This window comes from Pleurodeles waltl, chromosome 4_2, assembly GCF_031143425.1.
Source record: "Pleurodeles waltl isolate 20211129_DDA chromosome 4_2, aPleWal1.hap1.20221129, whole genome shotgun sequence".
Taxonomy (NCBI): Eukaryota; Metazoa; Chordata; class Amphibia; order Caudata; family Salamandridae; genus Pleurodeles; species Pleurodeles waltl.
Window position 1 is genome coordinate 472060889 of NC_090443.1, and position 25474 is coordinate 472086362.

At 48.7% G+C, this 25474-nt stretch overlaps 1 protein-coding gene across 1 annotated transcript in view; it reads left to right on the forward strand.

Annotated features, from left to right (window-relative positions):
* DNMT1 (DNA methyltransferase 1) overlaps positions 1–25474 on the forward strand; it is a 184154-nt gene that overhangs the window by 28894 nt on the left and 129786 nt on the right. Inside the window, exons 2-3 of the mRNA XM_069233185.1 lie at positions 20661–20713; positions 21636–21680. Of these exons, the coding sequence (XP_069089286.1) occupies positions 20661–20713; positions 21636–21680 (98 nt within the window). The remainder of the gene's footprint in view (positions 1–20660; positions 20714–21635; positions 21681–25474) is intronic.

Genomic DNA, 25474 nt, shown 5'->3' on the forward strand with positions numbered 1-25474 from the left:
GTGTGGATGTCGCCTATTGCAGGAAACGCATTTGAACACTGCCCCTGCCCAAAGACTGCGTCACACTAGATGGGGCCATGTTTATTCAGCTATTAACTCCAACTATGCCCGAGGGTGGCGATACTGTTAAGACGCGGGTTGGACTGGCAGGAGGGCGCTGTTCAATGTGACCCAGAGGGGAGATATGTTTAGGTTCAAGGCATTGTGTGCGGGTTTGGGTAGTATTTGTGGCTGTGTATGGGCCTAATGTAGACTCTCCAAGTTTCTTCCATAAGCTTTGGGGGCAGGTGAAAGCCACTGGATGCGATACAATTGTATGGGGTGGTGATTTCAATGCAGTACTTGATGACACAGTAGATAGGAAGGGGGCAGCTCGCACATTGAATCCGTTGGCGGGTTCCGCACTACGAGAAATAATGCTGGATGGCGGGTTGGTTGATGTATGGCGAGGTAGACATGGAGACCTGAGGGAAGGCACCTGTATATCGACCTATAGCGGCGCGTGGTCCCATCTTGACTTTTGGCTTGTGTCGCGAGATGTTGCACTATGGACGTCGCAGGTAGAGCACATGCCCCGTACACTATCCGACCATGCGCCCTGTATGCTGAGGTTACTACTCCCTGGGGGTCCTTCTCAGGCATTCTCATGGCGACTCCCGCCCCAGGCACTACTTGATGTTGCATTCAGGGAGGAGATACGGACTGATATCACTGACTATTTTGAGCGTAATGCGGGGTCGGTGGACACAGAGGCGACTCTGTGGGAGGCCTTCAAGGTCGTCATTAGAGGCCAATGTATAGCCCGGCAGGCGGGGGTATTGAAGGCGATACGGAGCACTCTGGTAGCACTTGAAATCGATATAAAACGACTTGAAAGCACTTTCTTAGAGGCTGGGGAGTCAGAAGTGGCGGGGTTATTGAAAACCAAATTATTGGAATATGAAGAGGAGGCGTTAAGGGAGGTCAAGTTCCTGGGGAAATATGCGGAGGCGAGGCGCTACGGCGAAGGAGGGAGACCGGGGAAGGTCCTAGCAAATATGATTAGACCGCTGCGTCCCGCGACATATATCCATGAACTGCGCACGGCTGATGGCGTACTGATTCATGACAAGGAGAACATTGTAGGAGCATTCTCCAAGTTTTATTCTCGTTTATATACCAACACTCAAGACGAATGCCCAGAAGAGCTTCAATCCTATCTAGATTCCATTGCATTGGTATGGCTCAATAATAAACACAGAGAATATATGGACCTTCCAATAGACGGCGGAGATGTGGCACAAGTTATCAGGAGCCTGCCGCCTGATAAGGCGCCGGGACCTGATGGTCTCACAACAGCTTTCTATAAGGCATACGTAGACGAGCTGTCGCCCCGGTTGCTAGCAGTGTACGAGGAGGCCCTGGAGAAAGGGGTGTTGCCTGCCACTATGCGCAAAGCGCTGATTATCACACTGCTGAAGCCGGATAAACCTGCTGACGATCTAAACTCATACAGGCCCTTATCTCTGATTAATGTAGATGTGAAAATTTTAGCCAAACTGCTCGCGAACCGGGTGCAGCCAATGCTGTCGTTGGTCGCACTCCCCGACCAGTCCGGTTTCATACCACAACCTGCGAACGATCTTCGCTACATTACATTACCTACACCCTGAGGTTAGAGCTGCCGTGGTGTTTTTAGATGCCACTAAGGCCTTTGATACAATTGAATGGCCATATTTATTCCATATATTAAAAAGGATGGGTTTCAGTACGCTGCTGATTAGAAACATTTGCCTGCTTTACACTTTACCTACAGCCAGAGTGTGGGTGAATGGTCTGGTGTCGGAGCCGTTCCCTGTATTGCGTGGTACCAGGCAGGGTTGCCCTCTCTGCCCGCTGCTATTTGCAATAGCTATGGAGCCGCTAGCTGCAAGGATTAGGCAACATCATACTGCAAGAGGTATAGGTTTCAGTTCTAGAAATCTTCCAATATCACTATACGCGGACGATGTGACCTTTTATCTTACCAATCCTGCGGACAACTTGGATCCCATCCTGCGGGAATTTGTCCGCTTTGAGGGTTTCGCGGGCATCTCCATCAACTGGTCTAAATCGGTAATCTTTCCCCTCACGGACGGCACTGCGGAGGTGTGCTCTGAATACCCCCTGCGCTGGGAGGCGGAAAAAGTCAAATATCTGGGGATTTGGATAAGTCGTGACCTTCAGGAGATTTGGGGCCTTAACTTTGGCAGGGCTATGATGTGGCTGAGCGAGAAAGTGAAGTTATGGGCTTCCCTGCCCCTATCACTAACTGGGCGGATCGCGCTGACAAAAATGATAGTGTTGCCCAAATTCCTTTATCTATTCGTCAATATACCTATACCGCTTACACTTCTTCCAGCACACTTCTTCACCACTTTGAGGTCACGCCTGGTTGAGCTGGTGTGGGCGGGTGGACAAGCCAGGATAGCGTGGGACACGCTAGCGCTGCCACTGCGACAGGGAGGTTTGGGTGCCCCAGATATAAAACTGTATGCCCTCTGCGCTCAGGCTCAGTTCCTGCATTTTTGGACCCACCCTGTCCCTTTTCAACCTCACGTGGCAGTGGAACGAGATGTGGTGGCGCCCCTTCCACTTGGAGTGGCGATATGCGCTAAGGCAAGGCGTCCTAGAGAAGATGTAGATACGGCTAGGATGCTGCAGTGGGTATGGGAGGAGTTGCGCAGGAGGGCCAGGGTCCCAGTGTTGTATGCTCCATCGCTCCCTCTGTTGCATAACCCGATGCTGCCCTGTGTGGCTGATGGAATAGCTGGTCACCTCATTGACAGGATGAATCTCCGCACCTTTGCTGACCTTTTTCCCAGTGGCAAGTTTATGCCTCCCCCGGCGCCGGAGGAGGGGGGTACGGTGCCCTTTTCCGAATTATTTCTGTACCATAAACTACGTGCGGCGTGCCGGACGCTATTCAGGGGGTTCCCTGATGCGCCGCCGGTCTTTACAGCCCTGGAGGCGGTGGTGGGCTCCCCTTCTCCCCGAAAGCTAGTAACTCATATTTATCGCCATATGCAAAACATGACACCAGTGGTAGTGCCTAAATCTATGCTGTAGTGGAACGAGGAGCTCCAGCCTGAGATTTCTGAGGAACAGTGGGAGTTCTGCTGTGGGCAGCTTGCTGAGCTTTCGCCAAATTACAAGCTGCGTTTAATACATTTTAAATACCTGCATAGGTTCTACAGAACCCCCATCAGCCTGAAAAGAATGGGGCTTAGGGAGACAGATGAATGTTGGCGTTGTGGGTCGGCCTTGGCCACTTTTCTACATATAGCTTGGTCCTGCCCGAGGTTGAAGGGTTATTGGTCTCAAGTTTTTGTATCAGTAAACCAGATAGTGGGCCGCTCTGATGTCCCTTCCCCTCTGATTGGGCTACTAGGTTATGTCAGAGACACTCCGCCAGCGGTGCGCAGGCTGCATGCATTACTTTTACTGTTTGCTAAGCGACGGGTGGCGATACACTGGGGTAGGCAGAGGGTGCCCGCGGCGAGGGATTGGCTGGCGGATGTAACTTACGGGCACACGCAGCTAACCACATTCTGGGAGTTAATGCCGGCTGCATCCAGACCCCGTGACATTTGGGATCCGTTTGTGAGCTGGGCTCAGGAACATCAGAGCCGGGAATCAGAGGGAGATACCCTAAGTGAATGATCCCTGGGAAGGGGGTGGCGGTGGGGATACATCGCACTACTCGCCTCTCACATAAGGGAGGATATGCCTTTAATACTAGCATGACCCTGATCGCTACCCCTGTTTTTCTCCCGCGGCTGCCCTCTCTAAACACTAAGGCAGAATGTTGTGACCCTTTTGAGCCCCTGTGCCCAGTCTAGGTGCATGTAATCTCTATTGATATAGACATGACGACTACTGCAATATGTTCCTTTTTGTAGGACACCTAAATGCATACAATATGTGACACACTAATGATGATAATTGGCAAGTTTGTTTGTTGTATTTTTTATAACGAAAAATGCTTAATAATTTTTTTTTTTTTTTTAAAGTAGCTGTGAGTCCTGCCATGCCTGTAGATTGTCTGTTAGGCAATGATCTTGAGCATACTACTTGGAAAGAAGTAGAGCTCAGATCTCACCTGGAGATGTTAGGGTTACCTGAGTGGGTCTGCATGACCACACGGTCCATGGCTGCCCGGGAAGGGAGTCAAGGGCGTCTGGAGCCTGGAAAGATGGCCCAGATAGCTGCCAAAGAGGGGGGCCAGGGGTGCGGGAAACCCGCCTCCAATGTTCCCACGGTGGTAGATGAGGCCCCTGAGGAAGAGGAGGCCCCTGAGCCAACCGGGGAGGACATAGCTGCCCTGGGTAACCTACCTGAACTTGCTGGCTGGCAAGTAGAGGGGGGGCCAACCAGGGAAGCATTCTGCAAAGCGCAGAAAGAATGCCCCACCCTTGAGGGTCTGAGGAAGCAGGCCACAGACCACGCAGCAGGTGACGCCTCTGGTGCTCACCATATTTACTGGGAGAATGATCTCCTTTACAGTGAGCGTAGGGTTCCAGGTCCTGGGGCACACCGTGTGCTGGTGGTCCCCCAGTGTTACCGCAAATTCCTACTAGGCCTGGCTCACGACATTCCCGTGGCAGGACACCTGGGCCAAGACAAGACCTTTGACAGGCTTAACACCCACTTTCATTGGCCCAGAATGAGGAAAGCCTCAGATAACTTCTGCAGAGCTTGCCCCACCTGCCAATCTAGTGGGAAGGCAGGGAAGCGGCTTAAAGCTCCCCTGCTCCCACTCCCAGTCGTTGGCACCCCCTTTGAAAGGGTGGGCATCGACATTGTTGGTCCCTTGGACCCCAAAACTGCCTTGGGCAACAGGTTTATCCTGGTTTTGGTGGACCATGCCACCCGCTATCCAGAGGCAATCCCTCTGAGAACAGTGACTGCAAAGGTGGTGACCAGAGCCCTGTTGGGAATATTTACCCGTGTGGGATTCCCTAAGGAGGTTGTGTCTGACAGGGGCACAAACTTCATGTCTGCATACATGAAGACCCTGTGGGATGAGTGTGGGGTGACCTACCGGTTTACCACCCCTTATCATCCTCAAACCAATGGGCTTGTTGAGAGATTCAACCAGACCCTGAAAGGCATGATTGGTGGCCTGACTGAGGCCATGAGGCGTAAGTGGGACGTCCTCTTACCCTGTCTGTTGTTTGCTTATAGAGAGGTGCCCCAGAAAGGGGTGGGGTTCAGCCCCTTTGAGCTTCTCTATGGTCACCCTGTCAGGGGACCCCTAAGCATCGTTAAGGAGGGCTGGGAGAGAGCTCCCCAGGCCCCTCCCCAGGATGTGGTCAGCTACATGCTGGCCCTCCGCAAACAAACCCAACGCTTCTGGAAGCAGGCCCAGAGTAACCCCGAGGCCAGTCAAGAGGTGATGAAGGAGTGGTACGACCAGAAGGCCACTCTAGTTGAGTTCTCACCTGGAGACAAAGTTTGGGTGATGGAGCCAGTAGAGCCCAGGGCTCTCCAGGACCGCTGGACTGGCCCCTTTGAGATCAAGGAGCGTAAAGGGGAGGCCACTTACCTAGTGGACCTCAAGACCCCTAGGCATCCCCTAAGGGTCCTCCATCACAACCGGCTCAAACCTCACTTTGAGAGGTCTGAGGTCAGTATGCTCCTAGTCACAGATGAGGGCATGGAAGAGGAGAGTGAACCTCTCCTCGACCTCCTCGCTGTCAAAGAAGGGGATGGGTCAGTAGGTGGTGTCATTCTCTCTGACTCCCTGACTCCAACCCAGAAAGGGGACTGCTATGAGCTGTTAGAGCAATTCTCCCCCCTGTTCTCCCTTACTCCTGGACTAACCCACCTCTGTGTGCATGACATTGACACAGGTGACAGTGCCCCTGTAAAGAACAAAATTTACAGGTTGTCAGATAAGGTGAAGGCCAGCATCAAGGAGGAGGTCTCCAAGATGTTGACTTTGGGGGTTATTGAGAAATCCAGTAGTCCATGGGCCAGCCCTGTGGTATTGGTTCCCAAGGCTACTGCCCCAGGTGCGAAGCCAGAACTCCGGTTCTGTGTGGACTACCGGGGTCTCAACTCAGTCACCCGGACTGATGCTCACCCCATCCCCCGAGCTGATGAGCTCGTTGACAGGCTAGGCGCTGCCAAGTTCCTGAGTACGTTCGATCTTACTTCCGGGTACTGGCAGATTGGCCTGACTGAGGGGGCTAAAGAAAGATCCGCTTTTTCCACACCTGATGGCCATTACCAATTCCGGGTGATGCCATTTGGGCTGAAAAATGCCCCCGCTACCTTCCAACGGTTGGTTAACGGGGTCCTAGCTGGTAAAGATGCCTTCTGTGCAGCTTACCTAGATGACATCGCTGTCTACAGTTCCAGCTGGGAGGAACACCTGCTCCACCTCAAGGAGGTGCTTCAGGCCCTGCAACAGGCAGGCCTGACTATCAAGGCTAGTAAGTGCCAGATTGGGCAGGGTTCCGGGGTGTACTTGGGACACCTAGTAGGTGGTGGCAGGGTGCAGCCGCTCCAGGCCAAGATTGAAACTATCAAGGCCTGGCAACCACCTAGAACACAGACTGAGGTGAGAGCCTTTTTGGGCCTCACTGGATACTACCGCAGGTTCATCAAGGGCTATGGTACCATTGTGTCCCCCTTGACAGAACTCACTTCCAAGAAACAACCTAGGTTGGTGAATTGGACAGAGGCCTGTCAGAAAGCCTTTGATTCTCTGAAGGAAGCCATGTGCACGGCCCCCGTGCTCAAGGCCCCTGACTACTCCCAGGAATTTATTGTTCAGACAGACGCTTCAGAGCATGGCATAGGGGCTGTTCTAGCACAGCTGAATGAGGAGGGCTCAGACCAACCAGTAGTCTTTATTAGCAGAAGACTATTACCACGGGAACAAAGGTGGAGTGCTATTGAGAGAGAAGCATTTGCTGTGGTCTGGGCACTGAAGAAGCTAAGACCCTACCTGTTTGGGACTCACTTTCGGGTTCAGACAGACCAAAGGCCCCTCAGATGGCTCATGCAGATGAGGGGTGAGAATCCAAAACTCTTGAGATGGTCCATTTCCCTACAGGGGATGGACTTTACGTTGGAGCATCGCCCAGGGGTTCACCACACCAATGCTGATGGTCTCTCCAGATACTTCCGCCTTAGTGATGAGAGCTCCCAGGAGGTCGGGTAGCTCTCCCCGCTTTCAGCTGGGGGGGACACATGTTAGACCTGACATGCCTTAGGGTGGTCACCCCTAACTTTTTGCCTGCCTCCCTCCACTTTTTGGACCCTGTTTTGCTGGCTTTTAGACTCTGCACACTTTACCACTGCTAACCAGTGCTAAAGTGCATATGCTCTCTCCCTTTTTAAACATGGTAACTTTGGATCATACCTGATTGGGCTATTTAATTTACTTATAAGTCCCTAGTAATGTGCACTATGTGTGCCTAGGGCCTGTAGATTAAATGCTACTAGTGGACCTGCAGCACTGGTTGTGCCACCCACTTAAGTAGCCCCCTGTACCTTTTCTCAGGCTTGCCATTGCAAGGCCTGTGTGTGCAGTTTCACTGCCACTTCGACTTGGCATTTAAAAGTACTTGCCAAGCCTAGAACTCCCCTTTTTCTACATATAAGTCACCCCTAATGTGTGCCCTAGGTAACCCCTAGAGCAGGGTGATGTGTAGGTAAAAGGCAGGACATGTACCTGTGTAGTTATATGTCCTGGTAGTGTAAAACTCCTAAATTCGTTTTTACACTACTGTGAGGCCTGCTCCCTTCATAGGCTAACATTGGGGCTGCCCTCATACATTGTTGAAGTGACAGCTGCTGATCTGAAAGGAGCAGGAAGGTCATATTTAGTATGGCCAGAATAGTAATACAAAATCCTGCTGACTGGTGAAGTCGGATTTAATATTACTATTCTAGAAATGCCACTTTTAGAAAGTGAGCATTTCTTTGTACTTAAATCTTTCTGTGCCTTACAATCCACGTCTGGCTGGGCTTGGTTGACAGCTCCTTGTGCATTCACTCAGACACACCCCAAACACAGGGTACTCAGCCTCACTTGCATACATCTGCATTTTGAATGGGTCTTCCTGGGCTGGGAGGGTGGAGGGCCTGCTCTCACACAAAGGACTGCCACACCCCCTACTGGGACCCTGGCAGACAGGATTGAACTGAAAGGGGACCTGGTGCACTTCTTAGCCACTCTTTGAAGTCTCCCCCACTTCAAAGGCACATTTGGGTATAAACCAGGGCCTCTGCCCTACCTCATCAGACACTTGCTGGAGAAGAAACCTGAACCAGAAACTACATCCTGACAAGAAGAACTGCCTGGCTGCTCAAAGGACTCACCTGTCTGCTTTCTACAAAGGACTGCTGCCTTGCTGTTGGCCTGCTGCCTTGCTGAACTCTTGCCTGGCTGTGAAAGTGCTCTCCAAGGGCTTGGATAGAGCTTGCCTCCTGTTCCCTGAAGTCTCAGGACCAAAAAGACTTCTCTTTTTCACTTGGACGCTCCGTGCGCCGAAATTTTCGACGCACAGCTTGTTCCACGGCGAGAAAAACGCCGCACACTGACGCAACGCCTTCGGGACGACCGGAACTTCGACGCACGGCCTCGCAAGGACAATGCTGCCCGACCTCCAGAGGAGAAATCGACGCGACGCCTGCCGTGAGAGCGAAACTTCGACGCACAGCCCCGCAGAACGACGCGCAGCCGGAAAACAAGCAGGAGAATCCACGCACAGACCCGGGACATCTGGTAATCCCCGCGATCCACAGAAAGAGACTGTCCGCGCGCCGGAAAAACGACGCACGACTTCCCCGCGTGAAAAATAACGACGCAAGTCCGTGTGTGCTGGGGAGAAATCGACGCACACACCATTTTTCCACGTATCTCTTCTTCTGTGGCCCTCTGAGGAGATTTTCCACTCCAAACCAGGTACTCTGTGCTTGAAAGAGACTTTGTTTGCTTTTTAAAGACTTAAGACACTATGGCGGTCATTCTGACCGCGGCGGGCGGCAGTCGCCGCCCGCCATGCGGTCACCGCCAAATGGCCGCTCCGCGGTCAGGAGACCGCGGATGCCATTCTGGCTTTCCCGCTGGGCCGGCGGGCGACCGCCAAAAGGGCGCCTGCCGGCCCAGCGGGAAAGCCCCTGCAACATAGAAGCCGGCTCCGAATAGAGCCGGCGGTGTTGCAGGGGTGCGACGGGTGCAGTAGCACCCGTCGCGATTTTCACTGTCTGCAAAGCAGACAGTGAAAATCTTCATGGGGCCCTGTTAGGGGGCCCCTGCACTGCCCATGCCGGTGGCAAGGGCAGTGCATGGGCCCCCAGGGGGCCCACGACTCCCGTTCCCGCCATCCTGTTCCTGGCGGTAAGAACCGCCAGAAACAGGGTGGCGGGAAGGGGGTCGCCAGGGGAAAACCGGCGGGAAACCGCCGGTTCCCCTTTTCTGACCGCGGCTTTACCGCCGCGGTCAGAATGGCCCTGGAAGCACCGCCAGCCTGTTAGCGGTGCTTCCGCGGTCCCCCATGACCGCCAGGGTCGGAATGACCCCCTATATATCACTTTTCAGTGATATCTCAACAAATTCCCTTTGCAACTTTATTCGTTTTGACCTACAAATATCCTGATAAATATTATATATTTTTCTAAACACTGTGTGGTGTATTTTTGTGGTGCTATATGGTGGTATTGTATGATTTATTGCACAAATACTTTACACATTGCCTTCTAAGTTAAGCCTGACTGCTCGTGCCAAGCTACCAGAGGGTGGGCGCAGGCTAATTTTGGATTGTGTGTGACTTACCCTGACTAGAGTGAGGGTTCTTGCTTGGACAGAGGGTAACCTGACTGCCAACCAAAAACCCCATTTCTAACAGTGATGGACTGTACTGTATGATTGTTAGTTCTCCATGCTGTGCATGCATTGGTGGTGGGTGTACATGCAGGGCTGGAAGGGGTGTGCATGCAGTGGGTATGGCATGCAGGGCTTGGCATTTAGGTTTATTAATTGTGGTGGTGTATTGTGTGGGATGGAGTGGGGTGATGGGCGTAAGGGTGAGGGGTGGTGGTGGCATGCAGTTATGGGAGGGTGATAGGCAGTAAATGTTGACTCACCAGTGTCCAGTCCTCCGGCTATTCCAGTGAGTCCCTCAGGATGCAGGATTGCCAAGACTTGCTCCTCCCATGCTGTCAGCTGTGGGGCAGGAGGTGGGGGTCCACCGCCAGTCCTCTGGATGGCGAACTGATGCCTTGCTGTAATGGAACGCACCTTCCCCGTAGGTCATTTCACCTCTTCCTTATGTCGTTCCTTGTGCGTGGATGTAGTCCCACGGCGTTCACCCTGTCCAAGATCCTCCACCATGGCTCCATCTTCCTAGCAATGGATATCTGCTGGACCTGTGCTCCAAACAGCTGTGGCTCTACCCTGACTATTTCCTCAACCATGACTCGCAACTCCTCATCGGTGAAATGGGGGTGCCTTTGTGGGGAAATGGGTGTTGTGTGGTGTGTGTATGTTGTGCAGAGGGTGCTGTGTTGTGTGGTGGGGCATGTTTTGTGTGGTGGGTGTGGGATGAATAGGTAGTTGGGATACGTGTGTGCAGTTCTCTTTTGTATCAGCATCGCAAAGTATAGCCGTCTTGTCATGTAAGCAAAGGATTCTGGATGATGTGGGGGGGTGTTTTATAGAGTTGTTGGTGGGTGTTTGGGGTGCGTGTATTTGTGTCAGGTGTGGGTTTTTTGTTCTGGCCAATGTTGTCTTGTTTTGGATTTGGGTGGCCTTATCTGCCGCAGCGCTGTTCAGTGCCAATGGTTGACCACTGTTGAATGTCTGCTGTGGTGATTTGTGGGTCATTATTTGGAGGGTGTAGTTCTGGTGGCATAACTGTATGGGTGGTAGTTCCAACAGTTATCACGTTCAGTGGGTCTGGTGGATTTGTGGCTGTGGCTGTTTTCTGTTGGATTTGCGTGTATGTGTCAAAATCGGGCAGACCGATGTTCACTTCTGAGGCGGTATGCTGGCAGCAGTCACCGCAGCTGTATTTGGAATTTACCGTCAATGTCATAATTAGGGCCTATGTATTTTGAATCATGTAAAATTTTGTGTCTCCATTATCATGATGGAAGCGTGCACCAAAGTTGAAAAAAATTAAAAAACACGAATACAGGTGTGTTTCTATAAATTTCTTAAACAACAACATTGCACACGTATGCATTACATATTTTAGAAAAATAGCATGTAAGAGATTTTTGAAAACGTGCAAGTCCAGAGCAAATGTAAATAGACAATTCAAAAGAAAACAAGTGAAAAAAAGCTTACCTTCAATCCCGGCGATGACTGGGTTGATTTGCTTTGTGCTCAAGTAGCAGATGCAAGTTTGTACATTATGGGGGTCATTCTGACCCCGGCGGTCTTAGACCGCCGGGGCCAGGGTCGGCGGGAGCACCGCCAACAGGCCGGCGGTGCCCCGCAGGGCATTCTGACCGCGGCGGTAAAGCCGCGGTCAGACCGGCAACACTGGCGGTCTCCCGCCAGTGTACCGCCGCCCATTGGAATCCTCCAAGGCGGCGCAGCTAGCTGCGCCGCCGAGGGGATTCCGACCCTCCCTACCGCCATCCAGTTCCCGGCGGTCCGCCCGCCGGGAACCGGATGGCGGTAGGGGGGGTCGCGGGGTCCCCGTAAGAGGGCCCCTACAAGTATTTCACTGTCTGCTTGGCAGACAGTGAAATACGCGACGGGTGCAACAGCACCCGTCGCACCTTCCCACTCCGCCGGCTCGATTACGAGCCGACATCCTCGTGGGAAGGGAGTTTTTCCCTGGGCTGGCGGGCGGTCTTTTGGCGACCGCCCGCCAGCCCAGGGAAAAACTTAGAATACCCTCTGCGGTCTTTCGACCGCGGAGCGGTATTTCGGAGGGGGAAGTCTGGCGGGCGGCCTCCGCCGCCCGCCAGACTTAGAATGACCCCCTATGTCCCTTCAAAACCGCCAACTCATGTGTGGAGGTTTACCCGCCACAGTTACACAAATGGGAATGAACATCGTGATTGTCCAGGCACAAATACTGACTGTACTCTTCCAATAGACGCTTTTGCCTATGAAGACATCAACGGCGGAGGAAAATTCTGGCGGGATGGTGGGACTCGGGCGAACTATCGTCCAAGGCCTACCAGCATCTAAATTGAGTAGGTGGACCGCCTTGTGTACGAATGGATTAACCCACAGAAAAGTGACGGTGGGACTAAATCCGCCAAGATCTGAATCACGCTCTTAATTAAAATATATGGCAGTCTCTCAGTCTACAAAGAGCCTGATTATGAATCAGGCGGAGCGGTTTCTTCAGGGGAGATACCAATCTGCCTGATTTCAAGTGGGCCAGTGTTTCTGGACCTCAAATTACTGGGCATTACAAAATTGAGCTGGTAATTTCAGGTTTGGAAACACCTGATCTGGTTTTTCGAAATGAGAACCTGCACCCTGTAAAATCTGGCGGACAGCTGACTTGGCAGGGGCAGTGAGTAAAGGCAATGCCCAGACCAACGTCCCCCTAGACTCACCATGGCCAACCAGCCCTCAACCCTAAAGTAGCAATTGAGCCACTTGCTCAGAGGAAACCGCTCAGGTCTGTAAAATACTCCCTGAATGCCCACGCAGCAGCAATGCCAGAGAGAGCACAGAACTACAGACTAACAACAGACTCTAAGAGCTGATAGAGCCTCCCTCAGGATCTCAGTGACAACACCCCATGCCATGGTACAAGATTGAGCAGACACATGGCAGAGCCCCCCTCTTTTCTCCATACCCGTAAGCTCCCACAATCCTCTGACCCAGAGCAGGTGGTAAATGCAAACATTAAGTAGACCTGTTTCCGAAAACCTTTGCATAATATGACCCGACAAAAATGAATCTGTATAGTTATTCTCCTTCACAGTTTGTTTAACTTGTAATTGGAAAGTGCAGGGCAGAAAAACTTTAAAGAAATGGTAATTCTGCCCACAGTAATTCCAGCTCCCTACACCACCCAACTCGTAAGCAGAGCCAAACTGTCTTAAGGCAGAGACGCCTCTCATTCCAGAACTGGAGACGTTACTCATTACCCACTCATCACCCTTCTACACCCCAAATAGGAGAAACTCACTTCCTATTGAATGTTTTTTGATTCACCATAGTGGTCTCTCACTCTCCATAATACCCTCACTTACTCCACAAGGAGTGCCCCTTCACCCACTAAGAGGAGCCCCTCACTTCCTACAGATCTCTAAATTCCCATACAGAACCTGAAAAAAATATGCCCCTCTTGCTTCTGCTCACCCTTGTTAGGGGATTCTTTCTCCCCTCACAATCTCCTTGTATTTTCCTCTTTATTCCTTTTATGTCTCCTGAGGGATCACTGATAGAATATCAGAGACAAAAATATTGTGTGGACAGAAAACCGTGTCAAAAACATCAAGGATCAAAATATAAAGACAGTAAGTCCAAATATGTAAATATAGATTTACTACTGTTAACTTCACACCTATGTGCCTTGAATATATACATATATTGTCAAGGTACATATATGCGGAGTTATAGATAGTAAAACTTTCCTTACCTATAGAAACTTACCTTCTCGATACTTTTGTCCTCGATATTCTTGACACAATATTTTGTCCACAAAATATTTTTTCTTCGATATTTTGTCTAAACACGGTCTCTGAGACGACCTAAAGACCAGCACTATATGCTCCCCCTGTTGCTTGCTAGTCTGTGGCTAGGGGCATGATTACGAGTCTGGGGGTCACAAACCACAAGACTCGCAGTGGCAGTTGGAACACTATGGCTGTAGCGGTCCAACCTCCACATTACGAGATTGGCGGGCATCAGCCAACAGACCACAGTCTCTGCCAGCATCCAAGGTCCAGATGGGCCAACGGCAGTCCTGGTTATAATCAGCCATGGCAGCACTGAACTCAGGGCCGCCCTGCTGATTACAACCTTGTTCTATGCCAGTCTTTTCATGGCGGCTTCCCCACCATGAAAAGGCTGGCAGAGAACTAGTGCTGGGAACCACATGGCATGGGAAGTGCCGGGGTTCCCCTGCCCAGCACTATCACAATGCACACTGTCAGCTTTGCAGACAGTGCGCATTTCGTGGGTACTGGTCAGCCCCCAATGTGCTACAAGGTAACATTAGTCTCTTTTAACTGCTTCTGTGCCTTGGACGAGGTGACCTCGTCCAAGGCTACAGTTCCCCTGTGCCTTGGACGAGGTCACCTCGTCCAAGGCACAGTGGAACTTGGGGGAGCGCTAATTTATTTTAGGCCATTCGGCCTGTTATTAGCCCGATTTGCCCCCAGGGGGGGCAGAAACCTCTAGGCGCCAGGGCAAATTTTTTTGTGTGGTTTTTTTTTTGTTTGTTTTTTTAGAGATGGGGAGCGACCCATCAGGCAAGGGTCGCTCCCCTGGGGGGCAAATTGTATTTAGACCATTTCTGCCCCCAAGTGCCCCCAAGGGGGCAGAAACCACTAGGCACCGGGGATTTGTTTTTTGGCGCCAATGTCACGCAGGGGGAGCGACCCCGTAGGCAAGGGTCGCTCCCGGAGGGGGGTGGAGAGTTGGGGGGGCAAATTTATTTTAGGCCATTTCTGCCCCCCCTGGGGGGGCAGAAACCTCTAGGCACCAGGGCAAAAAAAATGTGTGTGTTTTTTTTGGTTTGTTTGCTTTTTTAGAGATGGGGAGCGACCCATCAGGCAAGGGTCGCTCCCCTGGGGGGCAAATTGTATTTAGGCCATTTCTGTCCACCTTGGGGGCAGATTGGCCGATTTTAGGTCAATCTGCCCCCAAGGGGGCAGAAACCACTAGGCACCGGGGATTTGTTTTTTGGCGCCAATGTCACGCAGGGGGAGCGACCCCGTAGGCAAGGGTCGCTCCCGGGGGGGTGGGGGTTGGGGGGCAAATTTATTTTAGGCCATTCTAGACGCCAGGGCAAAAAAAAAATTGTGTTTTTTTTTTGTTTGTTTGTTTTTTTAGAGATGGGGAGCGACCCATCAGGCAAGGGTCGCTCCCCTGGGGGACAAATTGTGTTTAGGCCATTTCTGCCCCCCTTGGGGGCAGATTGGCCGATTTTAGGTCAATCTGCCCCCAAGGGGGCAGAAACCACTCGGCACCGGGGATTTGTTTTTTGGCGCTAATGTCAGGCAGGGGGAGCCACCCCGTAGGCAAGGGTCGCTCCCGGGGTGGGGGGAACGTGGGGGTTGGGGGGAATATTTATTTTAGGCTATTTCTGCCCCCCCTGTGGGCAGATCGGCCTAATATTAGGCCGATCTGCCCCCAGGGGGGCAGAAACCTCTAGGCGCCAGGGCAATTTTTTTTGTTTTTTTTGTTGTTGTTTTTTTAGAGATGGGGAGCGACCCATCAGACAAGGGCCGCTCCCCTGGGGGGCAAATTGTATTTAGACCATTTCTGCCCCCCTTGGGGGCAGATTGGTAAATTGTAGGTCAATCTGCCCCCAAGGGAGCAGAAACCACTAGGCACCAGGGATTTGTTTTTTGGCGCCAATGTCACGCAGGGGGAGCGACCCCGTAGGCAAGGGTCGCTCCCGGGCAGGGCGCGTTTGGGGGGGGTGGAGGGGTCAAATTTATTTTAGGGCATTTCTGCCCCCCCCCCCCCGGGGCCGGCTGAGCTAGAGGCCAAACTCCACAGGTAGGCACTTTACAAAAAACACCTCTGTTTTCTGTGAAAAAATATGTTGTGTCTACGTTGTGTTTTGGGCCATTTCCTTTCGTGGGCGCTAGGCCTACCCACAGAAGTGAGGTACCATTTTTATCGAGAGACTTAGGGGAACGCTGGGTGGAAGGAAATTTGTGGCTCCTCTCAGATTCCAGAACTTTCTGTCACCGAAATGAGAGGAAAAAGTGTTTTTTTGGCCGAATTTGATGTTTGCAAAGGATTCTGGGTAACATAACCTGGTCAGAGTCCCGCAAGTCACCCCATCTTGGATTCCCCAGGGTTTCTAGTTTTCAAAAATGCACTGGTTTGCTAGGTTTCCCCAGGTGCTGGCTGAGCTACAGGCCAAAATCCACAGGTAGGCACTGTTTTCTATCAAAAAATGTGATGTGTCAACGTTGTGTTTTGGGCCATTTCCTTTCGTGGGCGCTAGTCCTACCCACACAAGTGAGGTATCATTTTTATCGGGAGACTTGGGGGAACGCTGGGTGGAAGGAAATTTGTGGCTCCTCTCAGATTCCAGAACTTTCTGCCACAGAAATTTGAGGAACATGTGTTTTTTTAGCCAAATTTTGAGGTTTGCAAAGGATTCTGGGTAACAGAACCTGGTCCGAGCCCCACAAGTCACCCCATCTTGGATTCCCCTAGGTCTCTAGTTTTCAGAAATGCACAGGTTTGGTAGGTTTCCCTAGGTGCCGGCTGAGCTAGAGGCCAAAATCTACAGGTAGGCACTTTGCAAAAAACACCTCTGTTTTCTTTCAAAAATTTGGATGTGTCCACGTTGCGCTTTGGGGCGTTTCCTGTCGCGGACGCTAGGCCTACCCACACAAGTGAGGTATCATTTTTATCAGGAGACTTGGGGGAACGCTGGGTGGAAGGAAATTTGTGGCTCCTCTCAGATTCCAGAACTTTCTGCCACAGAAATGTGAGGAACATGTGTTTTTTTAGCCGAATTTTGAGGTTTGCATAGGATTCTGGGTAACAGAACCTGGTCCGAGCCCCACAAGTCACCCCATCTTGGATTCCCCTAGGTCTCTAGTTTTCAGAAATGCACAGGTTTGGTAGGTTTCCCTAGGTGCCGGCTGAGCTAGAGGCCAAAATCTACAGGTAGGCACTTTGCAAAAAACACCTCTGTTTTCTTTCAAAAATGTGGATGTGTCCACGTTGCGCTTTAGGGCGTTTCCTGTCGCGGGCGCTAGGCCTACCCACACAAGTGAGGTATAATTTTTATCGGGAGACTTGGGGGAACGCTGGGTGGAAGGAAATTTGTGGATCTTCTCAGATTCCAGAACTTTCTGCCACAGAAATGTGAGGAACATGTGCTTTTTTAGCCAAATTTTGAGGTTTGCAAAGGATTCTGGGTAACAGAACCTGGTCCGAGCCCCACAAGTCATCCCATCTTGGATTCCCCTAGGTCTCTAGTTTTCAGAAATGCACAGGTTTGGTAGGTTTCCCTAGGTGCCGGCTGAGCTAGAGGCCAAAATCTACAGGTAGGCACTTTGCAAAAAACACCTCTGTTTTCTTTCAAAAATTTGGATGTGTCCATGTTGCACTTTAGGGCGTTTCCTGTCACGGGCGCTAGGCCTACCCACACAAGTGAGTTATCATTTTTATCGGGAGACTTGGGGGAACGCTGGGTGGAAGGAAATTTGTGGCTCCTCTCAGATTCCAGAACTTTCTGCCACAGAAATGTGAGGAACATGTGTTTTTTTAGCCAAATTTTGAGGTTTGCAAAGGATTCTGGGTAACAGAACCTGGTCCGAGCCGCACAAGTCACCCCATCTTGGATTCCCCTAGGTCTCTAGTTTTCAGAAATGGTCAGGTTTGGTAGGTTTCCCTAGGTGCCGGCTGAGCTAGAGGCCAAAATCTACAGGTAGGCACTTTGCAAAAAACACCTCTGTTTTCTTTAAAAAAATTGGATGTGTCCACGTTGCGCTTTGGGGCGTTTCCTGTCGCGGGCGCTAGGCCTACCCACACAAGTGAGGTATAATTTTTATCGGGAGACTTGGGGGAACATAGATTAGCGAAACAAGTGTTATTGCCCCTTGTCTTTCTCTACATTTTTTCCTTCCAAATATAGGAGAGTGTGTAAAAAAGACATCTATTTGAGAAATGCCCTGTAATTCACATGCTAGTATGGTCACCCCGGAATTCAGAGATGTGCAAATAACCACTGCTCCTCAATCCCTTATCTTGTGCCCTTTTTGGAAAAACAAAGGTTTTCTTGATAGCTATTTTTTACTCTTTATATTTCAGCAAATGAATTGCTGTATACCCGGTATAGAATGAAAACGCACTGCAGGGTGCAGCTCATTTATTGGCTCTGGGCTCCTCGGGTTCTTGATGAACCTACAAGCCCTATATATCCCCGCAACCAGAGGAGTCCAGCAGACGTAACGGTATATTGCTTTCAATAATCTGACATTGCAGGGAAAAGTTACAGAGTAAAACGTCGAGAAAAATTGATGTTTTTTTCACCTCAATTTCAATATTTTTCTTTTTCAGTTGTTATTTTCTGTAGGAAACCCTTGTAGGATCTACACAAATGACCCCTTGCTGAATTCAGAATTTTGTCTACTTTTCATAAATGTTTAGGATTCTGGGATCCAGCATTGGTTGCATGCCCATTTCTGTCACTGACTGGAAGGAGGCTGAAAGCACAAAAAATTGCAAAAATGGGGTATGTCCCAGTAAAATGCCAAAATTGTGTTGAAAAATTGGGTTTTCTGATTCAAGTCTGCCTGTTCCTGAAAGCTGGGAAGCCGCTGAGTTTAGCACGACAAACCCTTTGTTGATGCCATTTTCAGAGGGGAAACCACAAGCCTTCTTCTGCAGCCACTTTTTCAATTTTTTAAAAAAAAAACGAAATTTTCATTGTATTTTGGCTAATTTCTTGGCCTCCTTCAGGGGAACCCACAAAGTCTGGGTACCTCTAGAATCCCTAGGATGTTGGAAAAAAAAGGACGTAAATTTGGCTTGGTTAGCTTATGTGGACAAAAAGTTATGAGGGCCTAAGCGTGAACTGCCCCAAATAGGCAAAAAAAAGGCCTGGCACAGGAGGGGGAAAAGGCCTGGCAGCGAAGGGGTTAAAGGAGCTGAGTGCTATCTCGTAGCACTGGTCCTGCTGGTCTGACCTATGGGAATGCTCTCTTTCAAGGTTTATGCCGGTCAGCCAGGTCAGACTGGTGGAAATCTTTTAATAGGGCAGGGGGGGAATACCAGCACCCTCATCGCAAGTTTGGCGGTCCCGCATTGGGATCCCCAAATTCATAATCAGCCCCTAGATCAAAAATGCTTCTCTGTTGTCACTACATGGATGGTATCATACATAGATTACAGCCTTTAACTTTCCCCAATGCTAAACATTACATTAATAAATTATTTTAAGTGACATTTATTTTGTTATAGGGAACTAAAGTAACAGCATTTTTTGCACTTTATTAAGTTTTCGAACCATCATTTTTGTAATCAAGGTTATATTTATTTTCGTTTTTGCCATTGTTTCCCACCGAGGGTTAGCTTACTTAGAGAAGGTGGTGTGAGGTTTCGTTTCAGTTAGAAGTGAAAAACAACATTATTGCCCATAAGGTGGGGCAATATTGAGCCAGTGCCCATGTTGGATTTCACAGAGAATATTGTGCTTTCTTGCATGCGCTCTGTACACTGCTCTGCCATTGTATCTTAATCAAGATGTGAACATGGCCTTGAGCATACACTGCTGCGCCAATGTATCTCAATTCGATATGTATGTGTAATGTGCACAGAGTGGTGTCATTGCACCCCAATCATGACCTGCACATAACTAGTACACACATAGATCTGAAAGTGTACCTCAAACTTGAATTGCACATATTCTTTGCTAGTGTATCTCATCTATGACCTGCACATACCTTGTTCACAAACATCCCTGACTCTGCACCTAAACCCTGACCTGCACATTTTCTGCAAATGCACACCTTTGCCAGTGTACCTCAACCCGGTGTGTCTTAAGGATGTGCAAACAGCTCTGCCGGTGCCTTTCAGTCCTGAAATGCAATTGCTATGTACACACCTCGCTTGTATCTCAGTCATGATCTGAATATCCTCCTCTGCACACACAGTTCTGCCACTGCACCCTAGGCCCAGCATAGATGCACGATGTGCATATTGCTCGTTTTTGTGCCAGATCCTTTATCTGCTGGTACCTGCCATGTAGGAAGCCATCCTGTCCTCTTGTGTTTTTCTGGGTAGCCACCTTTTACTGCTGAGATCGGTGTAGCTTGAGACACATTGGCACCTGCCAAAGAAACAAACCCTGTTGTTAATAGAGGTGCCAGTTGCCATGTGTGTTTCAAGTAGTGTTTCAAAGACAGCTCTTAATTTGCTTGGTAATATTTAATTGACAAGGAAGCCAAAAACGTTGCAAATGTCAATAATATAGGGCATTGTTGTTGTGTGTAAGTAATTAGTATTAACTTCCACCTTCCTTTTGATTTATCGTTGAGTTATTGTTTGAAACTGTTTTAAATAACAGTTGTCTCAAAAGCACTTTTAAAATTTGTGACGTGTAGAGTTGTGTGGATGGTCCCAACCACTGTGCTAATAATGCTTTCACGGATGTGCGCTGAAAGCGCTGCAATGTTCAGTCCTAAACAACAACCAATTCAGAGATGCCGGCTTCTTTATTTTGTTAAATATAGTATTCAGGAACTGAGTTAGTGAGCTCAGGTATAAACTGATTTACAGCACTATGGAGGGATGGTCGGAAATATGGTTTCGGAGGTTTATTTATTTTGCGAATGATGGCTTTTATTATAGAGTCTGTCAGCGCGGTATAGGTAGTGCTGTCAAAAACAAAACAAAGAACAAAACTAAAACACAGTTTCTTTGCTAAAAGTTTAGTGTCACTTGTCAGGATTTAATCCTCCATTTTGTGATTGTTCGTAATTACTTTCTTCTTCTTTCTTTCTAGGTTTGTCAAGGTGAAGTAACCAACGCCTCTCTGGAGAAAATCAAAACAACCTGGTAAATCTGCCTAAACAGCTGGAATACACTGTTACTTCTATTTTCCTATAATGTAGTCCCTGTGACTTTCAGGTTTTTCCCCTTCACCTTTTCTAACCCACAGCCTACATGCATTTAAATGTTCTTCGGTTACTTTGCCAGGGAAGGGGGTTGTTTATTTCACAAGCAGGAACTGTTAGTTATCTCGTGACTATCCACTCCTACCATATAAGAGTGTGGTTTTCCAACCCACCCTCTTTAGTCGGTCTTCAATGACCCATGTAGCCCATCAACTGTCCCAATTCCTGAAAGAGGTGAAAACTACACACTCCTTTACACCAGCGTCACCAAAAATCAAGGTGTAAACGAAGTGATAAGGGAAGGCAGAGAAGAGGGGAAAAACAAACAAAAACAAAAAAACAACAATTTCTCCCATCACCAGTTTTACAAGCACTCAACTGGGTAGCAAAAAATCTCCTGAGCTGTGACGGACTTCTCCACAACCCCTAGTAGCATCCACCACTCCTCCAAGTATCCTCCTCTTCTGCGTCGCTCCACGCATCCCCCTTTCTCTCTCCAGGTGTTGGGTCTTGGGCTCCTTTGAGTCATGCCACCTTCCGGATCTGGACTCTGCTCCTTCTTGGGTGCTGGCATCTCGTGTTGCTCTGGTCTTCTCCTTTCTTCCCTCAGGGTGTTCTCACTACTCTCTCCTGTCTTCGGTAAATTTCTAGCCTTCCTTTCATTTCCTACCGCTTTTTGCCTTTTTCTACTCCACCCCCCCCACATTCTGTGTGAGAGATTCTGATGTTACTCTCTCTTCCTTATTCTGTCTCTGCCCTTTCCCCTCCTGTGTGTCCATGTCTGTCTTTCCTTTCTACCTTTCATTCAATCTCCTCTTTGGCCCCTCCTGCTTTCTAACTTTGTGTCTGTTTTTCATTTTTAGGTGTTGCTCTGGCCCTGGCGTTGGGGCCCTCTTCACTACCTTCAGGCAAGTATGTTCCCTTTGCCCTGCCATCTCAATGTCCTCCCCCTTACTTTCTTTCTAGGAAGAAATTCTCATTGGGGATATCAGGGAAAAACTCTACAATGGTTTGTTCTTTTCCTCACCTGTGATATGTGGTGAATCTGAAAAGGCTGCAACATTATAAACAGCATTAGCGCTCTTGGGTTGTTGCTTTTCTTTTGGGCCATCCACTCTAGAGGTACATGATCAAAGTATAATACAAACTCTGTCCCTTCTAAAAAAATATCTGAGACTTTTAATGGCCTTTTTTATGGCTAGGCTTTCCTTCTCCGCTATGCAAATAATTAGGTTCTGTAGGGAACAATTTGTGACTAATATAAAGCACAGACTTCTCCCTCCATTTGTCGTCTAGCTGTGATAATATGGCTCCCAGACCCATTCCAGAGGCATTGGTTTGTATGATTAATCTCTTTCAGGAACCTGGGGATTGAAGCACCAGGTCTGAGCTGAGCATCTCTTAGTTTATCAATACCCTTTAGAACCATAAGGGACAAATGTCTTACTTCTTTTTCTGCCTCTTTCATCTAGGTTAATAGAGTCTTCAGATGAGTAGCCCAGCATGAAAATCATGGGATAAACCAACAATAGTAGACCCCAAAACTTACAACAGCTCTCAAATCGCTTTTTGTTTCTGGGAATGGAACTTGTAATATAGCTTCCACCTTGTATTCTTGGGGCTCAATGACTCCTTTACCCATTAAACATCTCAGCTATTTTACGTGTTTGGTTGCTAAGTGGCTTTTCTTGGGATTTACTTTCAAACCTGCTTCTCTCAATGTTTCTGATGATCAATTCAAATGTTCTATATGATCTTCCTGTGTCAAAATATCATCAACATAGGTGCCAGCATACCTGCAGTGATATCAGAGTAGACCATTAATAATTCGCTGGAATGTTTCAGGGGCTCTGTGCAATCCATGAGGTAGTACAGTAAACTGATGTACACCACCCGCGGTTGAGAAAGCCTTTTTTCTTTGTTTTGTGAGTTTAGAGGGATTTGCCAATACTCTTTGCACTAGTCAAGGGTACTGATATAGTGTGCATGTCCAAGACTCTCTAACATGTTGTCAATGCGAGGAATAGGGTATGCGTTAATGTGGCAATTTTGTTTACTTCTCTAAAATCTATAAAGAAACATATAGACCCATCTGGTTTTGGGACAGAAAACACTGGTGAATTCCTTTTGCTTTTTGTAAGATCTAGCACCCAAATTGCAACATATTCTGCACTTTCTCTTCTATGGTGGTTTGTATCACCTCCCGGATTCAGTATTGCAAGAAACTGGGTTCTGACTGCAGTAGCACCCCACCCCAATTTTTGCCTGGAATTTGATGCAACTTTGACTGAAGTGCCAGTGTTCCTTCCCCACAAACAAGACAAGTGGTCACTTGATCCCCAAGGGCATAAGTGCTAAAAAAGGGTCCTCTGAGAGCTAAAGTATAACTTGTATCACTTTAAGGGACCCAATGGCAAACTCATACCGACTGCCACAGCAGGCTATGTGACAAGTGGCTCCAAAAAGTAAAAACACAGCATGACACACGTGTGTGCCACGCTACCTAACACTGCTGGTAATATTTGTAAGTCACCCCTACAGCAGGCCTTATAGCCCTGATGCAGGGTGCATTATATTAAAGGTGAGAGCATATCGGTATGAGCAAGTATGCCCCTGCTACATCTTTGTCGATTCTTAGACATAGTAAGTGATTAGGTAAGTCATTTTAAGTGCATGTGCTGGACACTGAACAATACGAGTTCCCCAACTATATGGTGGCTTCACTGAAACTAGGGATGTTTGCTGTCAAACATCTTGTATCAATAAACCCTCACTGATTCCAGTGGTGAATTTATTAATACATGCACCCAGAGGGCACCTTAGAGGTACCCCCTGAAAAACCTACAACTATTGGTGTGGTGACGGACTGGTTTCCACCAGACAACTGTCTGACCCACAAGGGTGAGAGTCTCAGCTCTCAGGTGGTGAGGAACAAAGCCTGCTCTGGCAGGGGTGTTACACACCCCTCCCAACAGGATGACCTGCAAATCTGCATTCCGAGGCAGAGGGCTTCAACGAGCTCACTGCCTTTGATATGCAGAACTGGCTTCCTTAAAAGGTGAGGAGATGCGGACCCATGGCCAAGGCCCATTTGGCACCTAAACAGGCGGGCAAATTAGCTATGCAGAAGGCGTGTTGCACTTGCAAGCTGAAAAGTTACCACAAAGGCAACCCTATTAACAAAGAACCTGGGCTATTGACTACATCAAACACAACAATTCTTCTCCTTGGTATGTAATTATTATTGATAAATAATGCACAATGGCATAAATAAATATACAAAAGAATGTACAGAAAAAAGGGGCTTCTCTCGAATAGATGTGTACAAAATAATTTAATCCAATACATATCCAAAGCCAATTCTGTGTCCAATTGAAAGATGTCACACTATCTTGAACCTGTGACATATAATGACATCCATAAATCAACATATAAAACACAACAGAACAGGTTTCAAACAAACGTCCATAAATGACTCAACAAAAAACAATAAGCAATGTCCATTTCGGCCCCAAAACATACGCCAATTAGATTCCCTTATAGCTCATACAACAACGTTTTGCCCCTCCATGTGATATGGGGTCTCATCAGGACAAAGTAATTAGTAAGGGGACACCTTTGAACTGAAATTCATGAAATGTATGTCCCAAAGTGGTAATGAGATTGTACTCACAAGAGAAAGCTATATACAGCCTCTATCAAATAAAAACTTATATTCCATTAGGATTGATCAATCTCCAGGCAGAATAAATTCTCAAGAAATATAAATACATCTTTCAGATACAACGTACCACCCATTACTTGAACAATCAGAGTGGGAGATGACTCATTGGTGTTACAATTCCAAATGCACACTTTCATTCTAAACAGAACCAAGAGCGTTCATTACTTGAAAATCTAAATTAATGTGCGAAGAAAAAGACGATTTTACAAAATTCAGCATAATTCAGCACTCACTCGTTCGAACAAACTTCACCAAAGCAAATTATTCAAGGGCTCAGTGGCCTTCCAGTAGAAAAGCAAGGGTCCAACTACACCTCACATACTATGAATAATGAGTACTGAGAAAATGAATGGCACAATCACACAGTAAAGAAACGCGTGACAGCACAATCTTCTCACCACTCGAAATTACGACAGGGTGCCATTTCCAATCTTAAAGGAATGCCGGCATCCATGTTGGAACCGGAACGAGGCTAAACTCTTATGTCAACCAAGCTTGTCAGGGCTTGTAAGGAAATGCCTCCTTGGCATGGTTACCCCCTGACTTTTTACCTTTGCTGATGCTATGTTTTGAATTGGAAGTGTGCTGAGGCCTGCTAACCAGGCCCCAGCACCAGTGTTCTTTCCCTAACCTGTACTTTTGATTCCACAATTGGCACACCCTGGCATCCAGATAAGTCCCTTGTAACTGGTACCTCTGGTACCAAGGGCCCTGATGCCAGGGAAGGTCTCTAAGGGCTGCAGCATGTATTATGCCACCCTAGAGACCCCTCACTCAGCACAGACACACTGCTTACCAGCTTGTGTGTGCTAGTGAGAACAAAATGAGTAAGTCGACATGGCACTCCCCTCAGGGTGCCATGCCAGCCTCTCACTGCCTATGCAGTATAGGTAAGACACCCCTCTAGCAGGCCTTACAGCCCTAAGGCAGGGTGCACTATACCATAGGTGAGGGTACCAGTGCATGAGCACTGTGCCC